Source organism: Hylobates moloch, unplaced genomic scaffold, assembly GCF_009828535.3.
Source record: "Hylobates moloch isolate HMO894 unplaced genomic scaffold, HMol_V3 SCAFFOLD_6, whole genome shotgun sequence".
Taxonomy (NCBI): Eukaryota; Metazoa; Chordata; class Mammalia; order Primates; family Hylobatidae; genus Hylobates; species Hylobates moloch.
Window position 1 is genome coordinate 138,356,048 of NW_026652281.1, and position 21,841 is coordinate 138,377,888.

The following is a 21,841-nucleotide window of genomic DNA, read 5'->3' on the forward strand; positions in this document are numbered from 1 at the left end:
GTAGGAAATGCCACATTTCCTTTCTGCTGAGATGTCCCAGCCTGTTTGATTCTTGCCCTGTGTTCCCAGGACTCTGCTGCTTTAGCAGTATGCCTGGGGCAGTGCCCAGGGCCTGGCATACTAAATGTCACTGTGCCATCTGCTCTGAGGCCTTCCATTCCCCAGGTCTCTACCGTTGAAGAGATTGCATGTCTCTACTGCCCTGGAGGCCTGCTGTCCTCCTTCCCCCTCCCAGTCTCTGAGAAACTGCTCCCCTTCTCCTTTCACACTTACCCTTATATTTTCACTTTCCTGAGTGCTAAGCTTCATCTGCATGTCTCAGCAGTTTCTCTTTTCTTTACCATTAAAATTTCTGAAGTGCAAAAACAAATATATAATCAATACTGTAGCTTATTTGAAACAAAAGAGGAGAAAAGACCAGAACACACACAAATCAATATATTGATAAAAGGACTAATTGTTTTGGGACTTGTCATCCCAAGATTATTCTTGATTCTAATCCACGTAGTGGGATGGGGTGCTGTGGTGTAGGGGATGAGAGAGGATTTGAACATTTGGCTATTGCTCTGTCACAGAGCTTTTAGGAAACGTTCATGAATTTATGAAAATTTTCTCCATTAAATTGGTATTATTCTGGGAGATGGGTTTCCTGGCTTAGATAAATATTCTGCATGAAAAATGGCATGTAACATTTCAGAATTAGAACAAGTTTCAGAAGAGAGCAAGGGTATCTAAAGGGTCCACTTTAAGAAAATATAGCTTTTGGAATATGGAAGGGGGAAATTATCCCAACACCAACTGGCCAGCTTTTTGGGGGGACAATATCTGGAGACTTTCCCTTTCCGAGGTAAGTTGTAAACTGTGAACCCCATCTCTGGTAGCATTTCCTACTAGCCCTCCCACCCTCGCCTGCCTACATGGGCTCATAGGCAGACTCACATGCATACACACTAACTCCCGGACACACCATCACCAGTTATGTGAGCATGTGCATGTATGCGAGCTTACATATATTCTCTCTGCTGAAAGGAAATACCGAAACTTACCATGAGGGATGTCAAGCACAGACGTAGGTATTTAATATTCCTAAGTTTTACCATTTACAACATAACCTGATAACTGAGTCTTAAGCATTTTATAGGTGGGCCTTTTATGTAGCTTATACTACTCCTCGATCATAACTCTTTTTAGTCTGTGACTTTATTGGACAATTGTGTTCTGATAGGCTCTCTCTCCAGTTAGCAGAGTCTACCAACCTGCTGTTTGGGCATTCCAAAGTCATTAGGAGTAAAAAACACTAGGCTTGTCACCAAATGATTCACTGGAGTCAGGAGAGTTTCCCTGCCTTTGAGAGAGGGCATATAATTCAAGAAAGCAGGGACTTTGTGTTCACCACTGTGTTTCCAGTATTAGCACACACTCTGGCAGATGGCAACCTCTTGGCACATGTCTTTTGGGAAATGTTTCTCCTAAATGAATGAGAATTGGACAAACTTGTTCCCCAGTTTTAATGATGAGGTAGAAAGAAGTTTCAAGGATGTGGGGGTGAGTCCAGCCTGGGTAGAAATCCAGGCTCTTTCTCTCTCACTGGCAAGGAACTTATTCTTCCTGAGCTCAAGTTTCTTGTACTTTCAGGAATATGGTGAGAATTAAATGAAGATCAATTTTTAAGAAGCGATTGTCCAAATGTCTTCCACAAATATATGTTGAACGTGAACTAAATGAACACCTCATGTTGATCCTTTGTTTTCACGATTAAAGCCAAATTTTTAATTAGTTATCCTTAATGTAAAATATCTAAACTTAGGGAATATTTACTAATTTTGGTGAAGTTTTAGATCTGGTAATAGCATCTGTGAGATCTATGCAGAATCATCTGGAATGATGATAATAAAAAAACAACAGCATCTACTCTTTATAGACCACTTACCACGTAGCTTGTACTGTGCTAAAGTCTTCTTTGGGGTTATTTCATTTCGCCTTCACAACTACCCTATGAAAAAGGTAAAATCATGTCTTTACTTTATGGATAAGAAAACTGAGAGGCAGGTTGTCACTACATAATTACACCTCAGAACTGGCAAATCAATGCTAAAATTCAAGTTTGCCTGACAGTAGGTCCCAAGTTCCCAGGCTTCTTATTTCATTTCACAAAAGCCATCATTCTACAATATAACTCATACTAACAGTTCAAACAAGAAATATTCTGAACACAATGAAACCACACACACAATCTTTTTATTTTTATTTATATTTCTTAGTTCAAGAATTACACACTAGCCAACATTATTATATATTTACATGCTGAAACTGGCTGCAATAAGTTTAAATTCAAGAAAATAATTCTTATGTGCTATTCATTTATAATCCTCATTTTTTACTATCTCACGTATCCCAGAGATTTTAATAGTCCTGTTTTTAGAAAGACATGAAAATAGATGCAATGATATCCACTGTGTTTTGCATTTTTCTAGCCATTGGAAAATGTGCATTATGTGCATATTAAGAAAGGCTACAAGGTAATTAGTAAGGCTGATAATCACTACATTGTGAAGAAACTAGAATATCACTTTTTTTTTTTATAAAAGGACAATTTAGAATTGTGCAGGGACAATATTCATAATAGAACTATTTAAACACCCATGCAAAATAAATTAAAAATGCTGTGAGGTTTAAATTAAACTATAGGCAACTTTGTTTGGATTAATTATGTTTAAAATGACCATGGTTGAACTCAAATTATTGAACCAAAAAAAAAAAAAAACAACAAAAAAAAACTGATGGAACTGTCAACTTGCTTCAAATGGTGCAAGGACACACACATGGGCATCAGATTAGAGGATGTGACAGGGCAGTGACATTTGGTTTGGGAACTCAAAGGACATACAGTTTTGTTTTTCATCATTTGAATCATATTGATCTTCATCACAAATAAAACTTCTTTAAGCAAATTAAAATTTGATGTCAGAATTTTGAATATATCTACAGAAATATTCTACTTCAATTTCCAAAAACTTAATAGCTTTTTAACAGTGCTGCCTTTTTTTTTTTTTTGTACGGATTTCTTTAGGGCAGTATCTTCATTCGCATTCTGTTCACTCCTTTCTGGTTTTTACAATGTTCCTAGTGCATTTGGAAAGTATTTTTTTAAACCTTTGGTGTGAAGCAGCATCCTTTTTTCCCCCATTATCTCATTTTTTTTTTCATTTTTTGTTTTTCAATAATTCTGGAGTCTTTGGTTGAAAGGAACAATACTACCTAAGGACAAAATACTATTATTAAAAAAAAAAAGTCTTCTAGTGTGTAACACATTTCTGGAGCTGGTAGGAATAACCATTTTTATTTTTCTGTAGTGCCATCTATACAAACTTTTACTCTTTCAAAACTGAGATTTAAGTTGCAAACTTTGGTTTCTTGAACTCTGACATATAAAAAACTCTATTAAGTTATCAATGATCATTTTTTGCTTTTCCCAATTGCCATTTCAAAGGCTATCTCTTGTTTGTTACATTGACTACATAAACAGTAGAGTGTTTCCCATAGACGGGCAGAGAGACAGAGTGGGTGAGCAAAAGATTATGTGTGTTTGAGTGTGCGTGTGTGTGTGTGTGACTGTGTGTGACTGTGTGTGTGATAGCAAATTGAAACCCTTCTGTCTGGGATTCCCAAACCATTTATGCAAAAGGGTGTTTAAATTACTCTGCTGGGGGCACTGCAGTAATAGTACTTAGTAAAAAAAAATAAAAATTAAGAAAAAAACTAAACAATTATTTGTATCTATTGACTATTCATTTACAGCATGTTTAATTATTTACATATTATAACACATCAACTTAAGCCATAAACAGAATTAGCACATTGCCTTACCGTAAAATACAAATTAGAAGTTAAAAATATTTAAGAAATCTGTTTTAATATTTACACACGCTCAGTGAAAGTTATGGTTGCTCACATTACATGTACTCTGTACATTTAGCCAAATGGCATGATTGCTACAGTTGTGAATACTTAGTATTTTGCCCTAACCAACATGGTGGGGTTTAGTTGTTTTTTTTTTTTCTTCCTCTTTGGAGGAATTTTTATCATTTTTCAGTTTCTTAAGACATGTTAGGTTTTGAATCACCAATGGACAATGTTATTTGTTTCCTTGAAAAAGAGAGCAATTGGACAAGCAATGTGACAACTACTTAACTTCTGATGTTCTGGGGTACAGTACTATTGTCGAGTTAAACTGTGCAATGGTTCATAAAAACTGTAGGAATTGATTTGCTGATCGAGAAATGCTCAGTACCCTGTATTACTTATTTCAGTATGTTGATTATTGTTTGCCAAATTAAAAATACTCATATATTGGTTTAATGAAGGAAATAAAACATATTAGCTTATTCCTTTTGTTTTCCAACATATGAATGCATATATATGTATGTATGTTTATATGAATCTATATATACACATATATACACGTAGATATGTTGTCAGACCTGTTTTGTTGATGTTGCTTTGCCATTTTTCTTGTTGAGTATGAAGGTAATCATTAAACTGGAACACAGTTACCTATAGAAAATGGAAATTATCTTAGTTGCCAATTTAATGCAGGTCTTGCTTTAAACATGATTCATTTCCCCATTACGCATTCCACTGCTCTTTCTTTATGTGTTGTGCTTTTGTAAGCTGACAGATTTTTTGTGTGTGTTCCTAATGCTAGAATGTAAAGTCTTTTGGTTCATAAGCCATTTTTATTATTATTATTTTACTTAGCACTGCTTTTGAAGAAATGAGAAGAGAAAAGGTCTAGATGGCACTGCTTGAATCTTTTCCCCTGTTAATAAATTGCAGTAGAAAGAATTTTAACATTCCTTATGCGAACACATGATTATGTTGCATGAGTTTTCAATTCTGAAATGCATTTCATACCTACTAGCAGTCATGTACAATATATATATACAGATTGAGATAGAAGATTTCATGTAGACTGTGCATTTTAGAGTCAGAATTTGTCCATGAATTTCACAAAGATGAAAAAACACCTTAATTGCTGGCTATCTGGCTGTTTATAATTAAAAGAAAATCTATACATATGTATAAACTGATAGTAATCCCATATCAGAACTACTAAACACACCTTTGTGGTCCTTTAGTTTAACAACTGGCTATCAAGCTGACTGGTCTTCTAGACTTATCAGGTCTAGCACCCCTCCTCGCATTTGATGACTGCATTTCATTTCAACGAAACATATATTTAAGAATAAATTCTACATCTACTGTTATTTCTGGAGAGGATGAGTCAGTTGTTTCTGTCTCTGTGGTTACTGAGTGCCAATGTATGCTTTTTACTCTAGGGCATTGCTTCTAAGGTCCCATCTTTTTTCCTTTGCCTCTTTTCTTGTATCACTGAGAGCAGAAATGAATTCCTGGTTTTATGCTTTTGAGGCTCAAGCTGCAAAGATGCTTCTCTACACTTTGATCTGGATTGCTCTGTTGACTTCCTTGGATATCTAAAAGTTTGTTGTAATCATAAATGGCAATATCAAAGAATTTTATGGCTTGTACAGTGATTGCACATAAGAGCCCACTTCTACACTTGGGCTCTGAGCTGACTCTAGAAGAGCCTTTTCAGAATGGCATTTTGGAGTTGTGCCCCTGAGTTATCAATATGTTCCTTCCTGATGTTTTTTAGTCAAACTTTACCCCCTGTTGACAAGGGGCAGGCACTTTACTTAGTGTGATGCCCCAAAATGATTGCCTAGGAGAAAGTGTGTCCTGGAGAAACACGAGGAATCTCTACTCTGAGCCTATAAGAAGAATCTTGGTCAGATTCTGCCCAAAGATGATACTCAGAGGTGCTCAAGATTATGTAATCAAAATATAATGGCCAAGGTTTCCTACATTGGTGGAAAAAAAATACCATTCCATTTTGGGGCAAATTCAGAAAGCTGAAGGATAAAGGTTTGTTGTTGTTCTTGGACAGCTGGAATGCAAGGGCAATAGTACTCCATCATATTCCAAGCTGCTCAGTCATGAAGGAAACAAGAAATCAAGAAAACATACATTATTCACAGGTGGATACTGGCTGCTATGCACAATTAGGGATGTTACTCTAAAAAGAAGAGCTTTCTTTGTTTTTAAAATAGAAATAGCAAAGTTATCCTCCAAGAAAAAGTTCAATCAAATTCAACTTTAAGGAAAATTTAGCAATTCACTATTTTCTGTAAGAAAAACAAAATATAAGCCTTATGTTGATAGAAGGAAGACATATTAGCTTATTCTCTTTCTTGTCCAACATATGAATGCATATGTCCAATTAGTTAGAAAGAAGCACAATGGCATAATCTAAAAATAGAAAAAAAATACATCATGCCTGCCTGATTAACAGTTACATATTTTTCTGCAATATCAACTGAGGCTTATAACATTTATCATGTTAATGTGGCTTTGTTGTTATTTTCCACTAGTTTTCATATTTTCCTTGATTAGGCAGATTGCAACATATACAATGAAAGCACTCTTAAGAAAATCAAGCCCAAAACCAATGAATCCACAAATTAACTCTCCGTGTGTTCATACTCCTTGAAGTATTATTTGCTTTGAAAAATACGATGGTGAATTTCATTGCACATAAGAAAATATAGTTCACCCAATCTCTCCAAAGCCTTACTTTGCCAGTCTCCTAAGAATATAATCAGAATTTTGGAAGCAAAAAAAAAGCTGGAGAGGACCATGAATCCTTTAAAGCGATGAACAGATCCTTCTCTTGAAATACCCTATTACATTCAGAAATAAAATTATAGAGACAAAAATTGCAGGGACAGCCGACTTCATCTGAGAAAAACAATATTTGCTAGTTTGTGCTCTGTATTTGTATATTTGAATAACTCTGAATCTAACCTGAATATCTAAGACAATTCTCATTTCTCTAACTTTTGTATTTCATGGTTATCTTTGATTAAACTATAAAAACCTCTTTAGGTATGCTGTCAAGAGCTTCTGATGATGGAAAAACAATCTCTCTTACTCACCCTTTGCCACTAGACACAGTATGTATAGACCAGATGCTGTGTGGAGCTGATAAGGGTCATGCTTGCTTGATTTTTGTTACAACCGTCATTTCTGATTTTCTACTCTGCTCTGTGTTGTTAACTCTTACTTTAACCACCTAGGAAATAGCTGTTTAGCAAAAATTTCCTTGGCCACCATGCATGATAATGTTCAGAAGTCTCCTCATCTCTAAATGCCAAAATGAAAGACATCATAGTTGATCCTCTGTGCTCAAGCAAAGAGACTGGCCAAATCGGTTTCCTGAGTCTCTGTCTTGATTCCCCTAGCCTGCTCCAATCACAAGAGAATCTTTTAGAAACCAGTGGGAATAATCTTCCATGACACCATTATCATCTTAGTAAGAAAAGCATAGATCATCTTCAAGTAATGTGTTTGCATGGCATTACAGATAATGTTTCATAAGCACAATGCCATCTCAACAGCATGCCAACCTTAAAAAGGAAGATGAGGAGTATCTGGTTATGACCAAATGACTGAAAATGCTGTTGAGCCTTCTAAGAATATCTTCCAAATTATTCCCCTCTGAGTAGGCTGCATACTAAACAGACAACATGGAGCACTCAGGCTGTCTTGCCACCATGTGTATAAATCACTTGCGTTTTAACTGGAAAACCACAAGGACCTTAGTGTATTCATTACTTAGCAGAAGCAACCCAAATGGTATGAAATGGACCACAGGATAGGCCAGCAACTAAGGTATTTTAGCATCACTTTTGTCCTGGGTTGATGTGTTTTCCAAGTCCTACATCAGGCTGTACAACTGGTTTGAGGAGGAATCTAGTCCTTGCTTCCAGTGGGAGGCCATGTTTTAGTTCACATAATAAAGCCAATAGACGATGTTGAAGAAGGAAAAAACCACTGGGAAGAATATGCGAGACCACCGATCTATGGCATTCACATCAGTCAAGTCAGGAATGGTGATTTTCAGTTGGGAGGCGCGTCTCCTCAGGCGACTTTTCTTTTGTGCCACATGTCGTTCCAGAGCATTTCGGCCAAAACTATGCCTGGGCAACCCGGCTTTCCGATACTGGATGCTGGAGGCATCATAGGCTAGCATTGTGCTTCTGGGGTCTCCAAGTCCCATCACAGCCTCAGATGTGGCCATTTCATTTTTTATCTCAAGAGTGCTCAGTAAGATGTTCTCATGGGGGTCCATCTGCAAGGCAAAAGAATCAAAAAGACAATCAGAACAATGAAGCTTTACAGGTGCTTACTTGGCAAGGCACTATGATCGGCACTTAAGGGATTTATAGGAGTGGTAAAGAGAGCTACCTTTGTGATTACATTACCAGAGTCTGAATTGAGACTCTACCACTAAAGCTATTTGAGGTTCACTTTCTCCATTTATTAAATGATATAATAATCCAACCCTAAAGGATTGCTGTAATGATGTAATTATATAATAGACTGTTGCTAGTATCATTTTCATTAGTTCTACTTAGGGCGTGCAGAGAAATCGAAGGCATGGCACCCTTTTGAAGAATTTATAGTCTTGATATGAACACATAAAAATTAAGCTGTGCTAGGCATGCAACAGTGTTAGGAAATTAATTACTGAATTGTGCTCACAATAGTAGCCTAATTATATATGAATTAATAACAAAACTAGAACTAAAAATAATGGGTAACTATCAAGTACTTGCCATGTATGTCAGACATTTTTTTTGGATACAATTTCATCTAATTGATGTTTCTTAACCCCCAGTTATGAGATGTCACCTTAAATTTGCAATGTCAATATAAATAGGGTCAAGAAATAGTATTGAAGAATACAAATGCAGGACATATGTGACTTGCCAAAGTAACCACAGTAATCATAATAAAGAGGAATTCAAAAATAGGAGCATAACAGCCAGATCCACTGTTAGTGGGGAGGGCTGAGAAGAGGAAAGGGAAGAGGGTAGGATTAGAGAGGAAGCAACAAGCCTGCAGCTGACTGTGCTCAATTGAATTCTGGGCCTCAGGAGTACAATTAGTTGGCTATGCAGATAGTCAAATCATCTCTCTAGATAATTTCTTCTTGCAAAGCTAAAAGCAAAGGATAAATAGATATCATGACTCCCAAACATTAAATTATTACATAATGTTCTTTCTTGTGTTAAGAAGGGAAGATTTGTATGCCTTATTTTTAAGAGGCCTCAACTGCTACAGATAATAAAACCTAGATGGAACAAGTTTTTATTAATAAGGGAGCATATTTATTTTGGTAGATAATCAAGATATACCAATTACCAGTAAAATTTCTGAAATTATAAGGAAAAAAGATGGTCAGTGATAGGCTCTGATGATATATGGAAACAAGGCATATAACCAAATGCTTAATTGGTAGATACAATGCTCTGAGCTTCATGAATTATGCAGAAAGCAAAAAAGAATGTTGCTAAGATTATATATTAACAATTAACTTTCAACTGTGGTTTAATGGCCATGTATTATAAATTCAAATCTAAAATCTTTTGAGAAATAGAAGCTATAAAATATGCTAGGGCATAATATTTGACCAATTAATCTCTGCCTACTGATCAGACATTCTGCATGTTTACTTTATGATATCATTTTGCTTAGAGGAAACACTAAACAAATATATTATTAAAATGAATTGTAAAAGTTTATATGATTTGGAAACAAAGCTGAATAAATGTTATAAAAGATCTGCCAAGGAAGGGCCAGGTAATGGCTTTAATGAGGGCTTCCTTGACCTACAGAAGGAAGGAACATTTAAAGGTTCCTGTTAAGTACTAGTGCTTTGCAGCAACTGATTCACTGAATGCTCACAACATTCCTTGGAAGTGGCATTTTTTCCCAGAGGTTATAGGTGAGGGCCTTCACCAAAATTCTCAAAGCCACATAGTTACTAAATGGTGGAGCTGGAATTCAAATTTTGACCATTACAATACAAATATTGGGAGTGGGGAGTCCTTTCCAACACTTAAGGAAAGTAAAACTGATGGAAATGGGACACCTATCCTTTACTGTTATTTCACCAGCATGGTTGTTTTCTTCTCTGGGTTGTTAACTGTTGCTTTAGTGACTTGGGAAATAATTTAATTTGCAAAATTTCCTTGGCCACTACACATGATGTTGTTCAGAAATTTCTCTTCTTTCAACCACCAGGATATTTGCTTCTCTATTGAGCAATTATAATAAGAAAAGTTATGAGTTGACACCAGACCTGGCTGAGTTCAAACTATAAAATAGCAATAATGATCATAATAAAAACTATTGGCAGCTATGGATTACTATTAAGGGAAACTTGCTTAAAGCTTAAAACAAATTATTTTTGAGTAATATATTTAATCTTAGTGGGTTTCTGTTTCATTATCCAAATTCAAGAGTTGAATTAGGTAATTCATAAAGTTCTATTAGTTATGTATTTTTTTCATTCATGAATTAAAAAAAAAAATTGATTGAACATCCAATGTGTGTTTGGCCCTATGCCAAGCATCACAGATACAGTGGTGAGAAAGACGGAATTGCTGCTGCATCCTAGTGGGAATAACAATCTCCAAAATAATACTGGAGTTGGAGTCAGAGTCAAAAGATTGTACTTGTGGCTCTTCCATTTGTTATTTTTGACCTGGAAAAATTACCTAATCCTTTAAATCTAGTTTCTTCCGTGGACTAAGAATAGGATTCAGGAAGACTAACTGAAATAAAATATGTGAAGAAAAACTTGGAAAAACTAAAGCACCAGGCAAAGTTGATTATTATGACATGCCATAGATGAAGTTTATTCACTTACTGGTTCCACTGACATGGCAAAAAACAACATATAATTATACCTAAGAGAAAATTAAGTATGTTGCCCTTGTGGTGTATACATATGAGTGATGAAATTTCTGTAGGTAAAAATCATCTCAGCCTTACTAGAGATCTTGACAGGCTGAAGTGGGAGGGTGGTGGGGTGGGGAAGGTGAGGTGTATTGAACACCTGTATCAATTTATGAAGTGCAGCTACTCCTTAGTGTCTTTCATATCAATAGAATACTTCAACTTAAAATAGACTGCTTATTTTAATTTTTATTATTATACATTAAGTTCTGGGATACATGTGCAGAACATGCAGGTTTGTTACATAGGTATAAATGTGCCATGGTGGTTTGCTGCACCCATCAACCAGTCATCTACATTAGGTATTTCTCCTAATGATATCTCTCACCTAGTCCCCCACCCCCGACAGGCCTTGGTGTGTGATGTTCCCTTCCCTGTGTCTATGTGTTCTCATTGTTCAACTCCCACTTATGAGTGAGAACATGCAGTGTTTAGTTTTTTGTTCCTATCTTAATTTGCTGAGAATCATGGTTTCCAGCTTCATCCATGTGCTTGCAAGAGATATGGACTCGTCCTTTTTTATGGCTGTATAGTATTCCATAGTAGATACGTGTCACATTTTCTTTATCAAGTCTATCATTGATTGGCATTTGGGTTGGTTCCAATTCTTTGCTATTGTGAATAGTGCTGCAATAAACATACGTGTACATGTGTCTTTATAGTAGAAGGATTTATATTCTTTTGAGTATATACTCAGTAATGGGATTGCTGGGTCAAATGGTATTTCTGGTTCTAGGTCTTTGAGGAATCACCACACTGTCTTCCACAATGGTTGAACTAATTTACATTCCCACCAACAGTGTAAAAGTGTTCCTGTTTCTCCACATCCTCTCCAGCATCTGTTGTTTCCTGACTTTTTAATGATTGCCATTCTAACTGGCATGAGATGGTATCTCATTGTGGTTTTGATTTGCATTCTCTAATGACCAGTGATGATGAGCTTTTTTTCATATTTGTTGGCCACATAAATGTCTTCTTTTGGGAAGTGTCTGTTCATATCCTTCATCCACCTTTTGATGGGGTTGTTTTTCTCTTGTTAATTTAAGTTCCTTATAGATTCTGGATATTAGCCCATTGTCAGATGAATAGATTCCAAATATTTTCTACCATTCTGTAGGTTGCTTGTTCATTCTAATGATCGTTTCTTTTGCTGTGCAGAAGCTCTTTAGTTTAATTAGATCCTATTTGTCAATTTTGGCTTTTGTTGCCATTGCTTTTGGCATTTTAATCATGAAGTCTTTGCCTGTGCCTATATTATTTACTTTATTTCTGTCTTCCCCACCATACTATACTTCTTGATGAAGAGAGACACAAAATCCGTCTCACTCATTATTGCATCCCCAATCTTCTGGCATGTCACCTGGCACATAGCAGATGCTCAATAAGTAAATATTTATTAATGGAATTAATTTTGTGAACTCTTAGTAACTCACTTCACCTCTTTGTGAGTCATCAATAAGATGGGTTTAACTTTGCAACACCAGCCTAAAGACTGGAACTTCTGGGACCACCTCTTGAGTTCCTTCCCTGCTCTAAGGCTTCTGCCTTTATTTATACAGGTCTCCTGCTAGAGCAGCATGCTCAAGTACCTGAGATCTGTAAACTGTATTTCCCACAGTGCTACTTCCATATCAGATGCCCCTTTTTAACCCTAGAGAAGGGAACTTTGTGAGTACAACTAGAAGCCATAATTAACCATTTTACATATTAACCTCTTTCAGTTATCCCAGTATCCCTGTGGGGCAGGCACTGATCTCATGTGTGGAAAATAAGACACAGAGAGGTTAAGACACTTAATACAAGTTTATGTACTCAGTAGGTGGCAGAGCAAGAATGAGAATCGGCTGTTTTTATACTTTTTCATGCTGAGGCATGGCAGCCACCCAGATAATCCCTGCAGCATTCCATGGCTCATAAAATAAGGCACTCTCAGTGCATGGTAGGGTCAGTCAACTGGAGGGGCATGGTAGGCTTGCAAAATTTTCCTTAATGAGGGATGGACAAGAGTGTCTAGAGTTAAATATGTCACAATTTCAGAGTTCTGCTAACTGCAGCACTTGCAAGTAAAGAGAATAGACATCTGTGCTTTGCCCGTTCATCAAGCACCACGCACTCCCCTTTCTGTACGGGAAACCACCACTTCCCCATTCTCAGTTTCTGTGTCTCTGCTGTGGGTGTAGGCCAATCAGAGCCATTCTGACACCATAATTGGCTCAGTGTTGGGCTCATGCCTTTTCTGAGCCAATGGCATGCCGTGAGTCTTCAGATGGGAATAGCAGAGTAAAGATTCTCAAATTTTCTCCCTGGATCTGCACCTAGAAGTGAGTAGCCCCAAATCAACAGAATCTGCTGAGATGGTTCAACTGTAAGAGGAGATGCTAATTTGGAAAGAAGCCAACACTAAAATAAAGAGTCTATGACCTAATGGTGCCTTGTGTCTATATCTGGACATACCTGACTTGCTGATGCTAAGCAAGACAGTATATTATCTTGCTTCCTTCCCCTGTCCCTTCGTCTTTCTTTCTCTCCCTCTTTCCCTCTTCCTCCTCTTCCTCTTCCTTCTTATTCCTCTTTCTCACCTGCTCCCTTCTCTCTTTCTTTCTTAAGCCAGTATTACTTTGTTTTTCTGTTATTTGCATTCGAAAGAATCCTAACAGATATAATTCATCTCATTTAAAGATCTCAACAACTCTATAAGACAGTATAGGTAGGGCAGGATGGAAATTAGAGGCATTTAATTTATAACAAAAATTTGCAAAACTCAAATTTTCTTATAACTAGGAAAATCTATTATAATAATACCATCTTCAGTATGCAGAACAGTGTTGGGCTTTGATATTTTAGGCTAGGACCTAAAGAACCTAGGTGCTGCTAAATTTTAGTGGCTGACTGCTAAACTGGCTTCATTTCCCTTTCTTTTCCTTGTCTTGTTTATTGTTCTTTTCACTTCACAAGGTGTGAGATGTGTCGGGAGCACAATTACAAGGTCAAGAGCAAAGGTATAGGAGATTGACAGGACCTTTTACGTGTGTTTTAAAGGGTAAAAGTGGAGAAAGACTGCAGGTAAACTACCCGTAAGTTTATTGAATTTTAATCTCTTTTACTGTTTATATAAAAGAAAAAATGACTTTACAAATCTGGATGTTAAATTCAATAGCAATTATCATTCCTTTTTCCCCTTTGAAATATTTGTTTTCATAAGGTACTTTCTATTTTTGATTTTTACTTTTTTGGAGGCCTACTACACCACAGCAGAACAGCAGCAGAACAGGATAGATTCCCACTTGACAGGGCAGGAAACTGAAGTTCAGAAAAATGAACTGAATTACCTAAAATCTTATGACAAGTAAGTCATAGAACATTTTAACAATTCTGGGTTGTTGATGTTTATCTTAATGCAATAATATTCCATGCTGCCTCTAGCCTGTCTTAAAATCAACCAGAGAAGACTGACTCAGGTAGTGGTTTGGTGAGGGATAGTCTATTTTCAGTGCTTCCCACACTTGAATGCATATCAGACTACTCTGGAGGCCTTGTTAAAACAGGTCTGGTCTCCACTCCCAGGACTCCTGAGTGAGTAAATCTGAAATGAATCTCGGTAATCCGCATTTCTAACAAGTTCCCAGGTGATGCTGGGTTGTTGGCTTGGTGTCCACACTTGGAAAACTGCTAGTCTATTGGACAGAACGACTTCAAATAAAGGAGTAGCAGAGGCCAGGGAAGTAATACACAGCTGGAGACTGACCAAAATCCACACCGCCAAGCTGAAAATCAGCTTTCATAGACAGAGAACAACATATGCAGCTTCCATTTATTGAGTATTTACTGGAGGCAGGCATTGCATTAAAGGTTCTACATAACTCTCTTATTTAATGTTGATCTTGAAAACCCTATAAACAGGATTATTAATATTCCAATTCTAAAAATGAGGAAATTGAGAATTAGGGATAGTTAGCAATTTGCCCAGAGTTACACAGTAAGCAATGGAGTTGGCATTTAACCTGTTTGTTCCAAGGTTTTTGTTCCCAATTACCAAACTATACAACTGCATTCTCAAAACTCTCCTCAATTACGAGTTCTGTCTTGGTGTGCCTTCTCCGTACCAGGCTATATTTAGGGGACTCAATTTTAGCAAATGGAAGACATAGTAATGGTCACATGAATTTAGCTAATCCTTAAAATCGAGTTTCCACACCAGCCCTTTTAGACTTGCCCAAATAGATTTCCTAATTATCTGTCTCTTCACTTGAGCAGTGGAGACACAAGAGAAACTACTAAACTTTCTTTCTTTCTTTTTTTTTTTTCGATTAGGACATTAAAAAAAGACAATTTCCCTTTAACCAATCAGAAGGACCATGTGGCAATCTCTGTTGCCCTGGAAAACATAGAAAAATGTTTATCAAATTTTTCTGTCTTGGCATTTTTGCCTATTCAAGGGGCCATGGGAATTTTGATGTTAGTAGTTGAAACAAGAGGGAGGAAGAAGCAAAAGTAAACGAAACGAGAGGGAGGGAAGAGGTAGACTGGTGAATAAGCTGCTATTCTCTGCAGATAAATTGCCTTTACAAGGACCTATGCTGCAGGCCTTGCTTCAGTATGAGGCTCTCTACCATCTGCTTTCTAGTCTAGCTTTAACTCCCAAGTCCATTCCTGACAAGGTTTTTTGGAGAGGCTCTATTAAGCATGCTAATGCCAACAAAGAAGTCTCCTGCTTCCAATTCAACTATCTATTCTGGAAATCATGCTTTATCTGGAGTTATTGTGCTTATCAATCAAGAAACAAGTGCTGAAATTTTGAGATGGACTGATTTATTTGCACTAACATTCCAGAGCCTTCTCCAAATGATCCTCTGTGAATGAGGGCAGTTTGTACAGCAACTGAATCAGCTGTTCTGTTGGTTGCAAAATGGACTTCACGGTGGACTTGAATTATTTTCCAGACTGACCCATGTGATGATGGTTCTAACAACCATCATGTTAAATGTTTTGGATTAAGAAGTTTTCTTTCCCCTCTTTCTGTGTCTATCCTAACATTTTTCATGACAAGAAAAGAAACATGCTTAGTTAACAGAGTTGCATTTTATTTAAAATATATTGTATTAAACCCTGAAGAGGGGGCCTTATTTTTATATAATAATCAGTTAATTCCAAGTTTGGTTTAGGCTTGCTGCTTCCCTTCCTGTAACTTTCTTCATGGTAGGAATATACCCTGGAGAGATGTCCTTGTGATAGTCTATAGTCATATACAGAAAAACAACTCAAATCCCTCAATAACCTAAAAACATCACACGCTTACCTTACAAAGGGGAAATGGGACTATCTGAAATCCAAGTTCACAAGTCATATCATCAAGAGAAGAGTGAAAAATTGTAAAAATCCAAGAAATCCTAACTGTGAAATTTCCAGTTACTGTGACTTGTGTGTGGGTAGAGGAGATGGTGTTTTATCTTCCATGAAATGGCACTGTGACCCAAGTGACTTGAAATGCTTAAGCAATGGACTGTTAATCCCCTGGGAACATCCAAAGCACTCTTTCCAAAAATAGCACTCTGAGACTACGTACCATGTACTTAGTGTTTTAAGAGGTCAAAGAAAGTTCACTCAATCAGAATATGAAATGCAAATTCTATGGGAGCAAGGGAAGGCCAACATCTTTGACTCTTCAAATCTCTGTGCCAAAGAAAATGGAGCAATACCAACAAAACTTGGGAGTTTGGAATTGGAAAGTAAACAGGAAATACTGCTAAAATACCCAGGTAGTTTCATGAAAGTAATTTTTAATAAAAAATGGTAGGAATAAAAGAGTGAGAATTCTTTTTACTCTGCCTTTTTTACTTCTATTATGCAATGATAAAGTTAAATCTTACAACCAGACTATGAGAATGGAGTTAGTACTACCAGCATTTTATAACAGCCCTTCCCATCAAAACACAGAAATTCATGGCTTGTTCGAGGCTAGTTAAGTTGTAAAACAATAATTGAAACTTCTGTTTATGGATTCAAACCTATGCTTTTTCTACTAATTGTTTTCAATATATGATGAAAAGATACTTATGAAGTGGACGCTGTTGGCTCTAAGATATGATGCTATCTAGTTGTTGTTGTTTTGATTCTTAAATTTTAAATTCTAATGAGTGAGCCACTCGAATGCCTATCTTCAAGTTTCCTTAGTTAAAATAACCTTTGTTAAAGAATCACATTAATAATTCATTCTTTATGGATCGGGGACCTATGTCATCTTCTACTTCCTACACGAAATAATTAATCTGATCAAGTGGGTAAATCAAGTGAACATGTGTAGCTTTACACTGCTGTTTCAAGTGATGATGGTTTTAGAGGAAGTAAGAGGCAGATATGTGGAGTACAAAGAGAAGAGTAAGATTTTACTCTTCAAAAGATCCCAGAAGATACAGTTAATTAATTAATCTGTATTAATTGCAAGGTGGTGAGAAGACCTTCGAAAGCATGAGCTGCCAAGAGAACTGACACCCCTTTGCCTTATGATCCTTCTCAAAGGGGTTCCTGCCCCTCTCAAAGCCCACAAACAGACTGAAAATAACACTAACCTCAGAGATGAGCGCAGGTTCTAATCCCATGTTACTGTCTCTGGCCCTCAGTGTTCTTTATCTAGGTGGGCTTGTGGAATCTTCTGCTAACTCTCTCCCCCAGTTTCAATCCTATAACTGTAAGTTCAACAAATTCGTGTTTCCTTTATGATGGGAAACATGTGGGCAGGGACTGTGTCTTGTTGCTTAAGTATCCCTAAAGCTGACCATTACAGTTGGTACAAAGTAAGTATTCAAAACAAAACTTGCTGAATTGAATTACTGAGAGGGCTAGAGTAAGTCTGGGATCACACTTTCAAATAAGGCTAGGGAGGTCATATAAGAACGTGAAGCAGGTGTAGTGGAGATTAGGGAAAAGTTCATCCTGCAGTGAGCTAGACTAAAACACAAAAGCCCTTCTGAAGGACATTTAAATTCCAACCTTTAAATATTATGGTGGCCCAAATCATATCTTGGTCTAAGGGTTTAGCCCACAGGCTGCTGCATCAAATTCCTTTTCAATTCAATTTATTAAAAATTTGCCTTCCACTTCCATTTAATATACAATTACCAAATACCTTTAAAACATGTATGGCATAATAGAGGGATGAAGGTTAAGAAAAATTTGCCTGGCAAAAATCCCATAGTCTTGTAGCTTCCTTGCTGTGATCTTGACCCAGTGCTAGTATTTCTTTTCCCCACTGTGTAGGCCTTGCTGTGGCAACTTCTGTAGTAACCCTTTGGATTAGAAATTCTTGAGGAGCCTGCTTAATTTTTTGCGGCTTGGTATCTTCCACTTCTTTTACTCTCACAGCATCAAATTCATTTCTTTTGGAAAATGGTTCCTTTCTACATATCTGTTAATTTATGTGGAATTCATTAAGAATGGTAAATAAACTACAGATCACTGATTTTTTTTTAAAGAATAATATTCAGGTTGAGATAGGAAGATGAATGTTAAATTTTGGGGAGAGAACAGTACATTCAAATTGTTACGTTTAATATTATTAAAGCACATTTAATAAAATGCATGATGAATTGAATAATTTCTTTTAGAAGGCTATAATTATTTCTGGGTGCCTCTATATTATAAAGTACAGGCTACTAGTTTCAATTAAGGTTGAAAGTAGGGATTCATTTTCATTGTATGGGGAAAAAGATTGGGATCAGATTGAAAACACCTGAAGAAGGAAAAAGGGAAGAAAACTATATTTATGATATATCAATTTTAATAGACATTTCTTTCATTCAAAGAAGGCATTGGCTTAAAATTATTATGAACCCTCAGGAAGTGCAGAATGAAGTTAAGTTTTGCAATGAACTTACATAAGCTCCAAATCCTATTTTTGACAAGTTTCAGAGAGGTAGGAATGAGAATCTGCCTACCCAATCCTGATAACTCAAAGAAGTTTTAACACCTGTGAGCTTACATCCTGACAGGTGAAGGCTTGCTCTAGTTTAATTTTCATCTAGCTTATTGACTCAACTCCCAACCTGGAGAGAGACAATTGATCTAATCTTTTCATTAGCTGGTTCACACAACTCAAAAGCATTATGGGTGATGACTTGCTAAAGATTTTTGTACACACCATTTACCTAGTAATTCAAAGTATCCCAATCCATTTTTAAATAACACCACAGAGGACATTTGTTTTGGTTTCTTTCCACAAGACTGGAGACAGTCCAGTCAGTCAACCATTTCTAATGCACAGGAGTAAAGGCAGTGGGGAGAACAGCCAAATGTTAGGAGAAAAGGAGCTATGTTTTTTCCCTGGGATTATACATATTGTCAATGATGATGACAGTGCACGTCACTAAGAGGGAAAAGGGGTGGTTGACAGCCATACTCCTTCCCCCTTTATAATCTTCCAAAATCTCTGACAGTGAGTAGTAAATGTGAAAGTGGATCCTGTTAAGTTTCGAGATTTACTGACAGGTCATGACTGACTTAAAGGTTGTCATCCAAATCTTCCCAGGTCGTTGGAGGACTCATGGTTCTCTCTTGTTCATGGGTTTTGAAACTGATGTCAATATTGTCTCAAAAAGTAATGAGGATGGGTTTGGACATACAAAACCAGTCACTGCCTCAGTTTCAGGCAAGAGGGAAATTATAACCTGCCTCTAGTTTTCTGTTGGAAGCAGAGAAGCCAAGGTTTGGTTTCTGTCCCCCTGAGGCAAGGCACTAATGTTTGAATCCTTCTAAAAATCTGACAACTCTTTCCCCCTGGAAGATATTGACTGAAAAAGAATTTCTAAGCTCAGAGACTTCACAAACCCCATCTAGACTATAAAAAGTTCTACTCAGATGTATCAGAGATCTTTTTTCCATATATTCCTACTCCTACCTCCTCTTGTTTTTTATCTATTTGGCCAAGAAGCCAGAAAGCTGACCTAATGCAAACCTTATGGCAGGACTCCCAGTGAACACAGTACAAAAGGTTAACAGAGAAGCAGCAGCCTTCTTTTTCATAGGTGTGTGGGGAACACAGCCAGTGGACTTTGCTTCTACAGATTCCGAGTTACATTTGGTTCTTGAATAGCAAGGGGCACGAGGGAAGTGCCAAAACAGAGATGTTGAACAGAGATGAGTTGGATGGGAGGATACATGGAATCTCATGGATTACTGAATCCTGTGAGAAAAACTTTTGACACACGTTTAATGCTCAACTAGCATTGGATCTAGTAGCTGTGCTTAAAAAAATTAGAAGCACTGAAGGGAACTGACTCAGCACTAATTAATAAAACATGATGTCACCAAAATAACTCAGTGTATGCTGGTAAGCCTGTGCTCACTGTGTCCAGCAAAAGCCAAATACCTAATGCTAAGGGGAGTGTGATTATGGAACAAATATGTATGGCAAATAACTAATTGCAAATAGCACTTATACGCTAAGTCAAATTCTTACTAGCACATGGCTGATGCTAAATAATATGCAGCTGTTTGAAAAGAACCAAGGGATTTCTAATATTTGCTGCATCATATAATTGAGAGGAGGATGATCCTTCTTCCTCCTTCCTCACCACTACACAGCTCCCATCTTTCAGACCTCAGTTCAAATTCTTTTTTCATGAGGAAGCCTTTCCTGATCTCCCCTTATCTGATCAGGCGCCCCATTATAGCAATGTAGGCACTTCCTTCACTGCTCTTGTTTCCATTTATAATTATATATTACTTCTAAACGAATTTGTTTAACCTGTGTCTTCACATTAGAAAGTGGTCACTGCGAGGGCAAGGCACATATTTGGTAAGGACTCAATAAATATCTGCTGAAATAATAATACAAAATCACATTTTGTAGATGGTCTGTTGAAAGTAGCATCCTGAATTCCAGTGTAGATAAGACCATTTATACAGTTTCTTAAGTTTTGAGGACATGAGGTTTGGAATCAACTTTGAATACTAGCTCCTCTGCTGATTAGCTATGTGTCCTTGGGCATGTTCCATTGCTTAGTTGAGTCTTCGTTTCTTTATCTTTCAAATGAAGTTCTATTACCTAATCTTAAAATGAGCAATGTTATTTGTAGGGATGTTTTAAGACTGAGAAAAAAATCATATTCTTTTTGGTGAGATAAGATAGTTAAGGAGCCTACCCTCATGTCTGACATACATGGGGGTAGGTGTTAGATGTTTTGTTAGATGTGTAACAAAAGGTACCCATTGCTATGGATACTTGCAACTTTAAACTTCTCTACCTGAGAGAGAATATATAAATTCATTGATTTATATAGGCAGGTAAGACTAATTCTTTTTTTTTTTTTTTGACGGAATCTGGCTCTGTTGCCCAAGCTGGAGTGCAGTGGAGCAATCTCGGCTCACTGCAAGCTCTGCCTCCTGGGTTCATGCCATTCTCCTGCCTCAGCCTCCTGAGTAGCTGGGACTACAGGCACCCACCACCACCCCCGACTAATTTTTTTTTTTGTATTTTTAGTCAAGATGGGGCTTCATCATGTTGGCCAGGATGGTCTTGATCTCCTGACCTCATGATCTGCCCACCTCGGCCTCCCAAAGTGCTGGGATTACAGGTGTGAGCCACCATGCCCAGCTGACTAATTCTTTATATTTTCTCTCTAGCATCTCACAGTGGATGTTGTAGTTGAATCAATCCCATCCATTGCAACAATAGTTGAGACTGACCCCCTGTTTAGGTGTAGGCCTGATTGTTTTAAGTCAGTCTTGGTACCTCCCCTCCCTTGCCAAAGATTGGTTCAGGAATGGGAAGGACTATATCAATTGAGCCAATGAAATGAAAAGAGAAAAACATTCCATGCTAATGGATAGGAAGAATCAATATCATTAAAATGGCCATACTGCCCATAAGCAACTTATAGATTCAATACTATGCATATTAAACTACCATGGATATTCTTCTCAGAACTAGAAAAAAACTATCCATATAGAACCAAATTCC

The 21,841-nt window shown here is 37.1% G+C and overlaps 1 protein-coding gene across 3 annotated transcripts in view; it reads right to left on the minus strand.

The window, feature by feature from the left end:
- Window positions 1-2,218: 2,218 nt before the first annotated feature.
- The window catches only part of GABRB2 (gamma-aminobutyric acid type A receptor subunit beta2), a 260,477-nt gene continuing 240,854 nt past the window's right edge, over window positions 2,219-21,841 (minus strand). For all 3 annotated transcript variants that reach the window (XM_032158545.2, XM_032158546.2, XM_058440107.1), the window contains one exon: window positions 2,219-8,212. In XM_032158545.2, coding sequence (XP_032014436.1) covers window positions 7,865-8,212 — 348 coding nt within the window. In that variant the 3' untranslated portion in view covers window positions 2,219-7,864. The remainder of the gene's footprint in view (window positions 8,213-21,841) is intronic.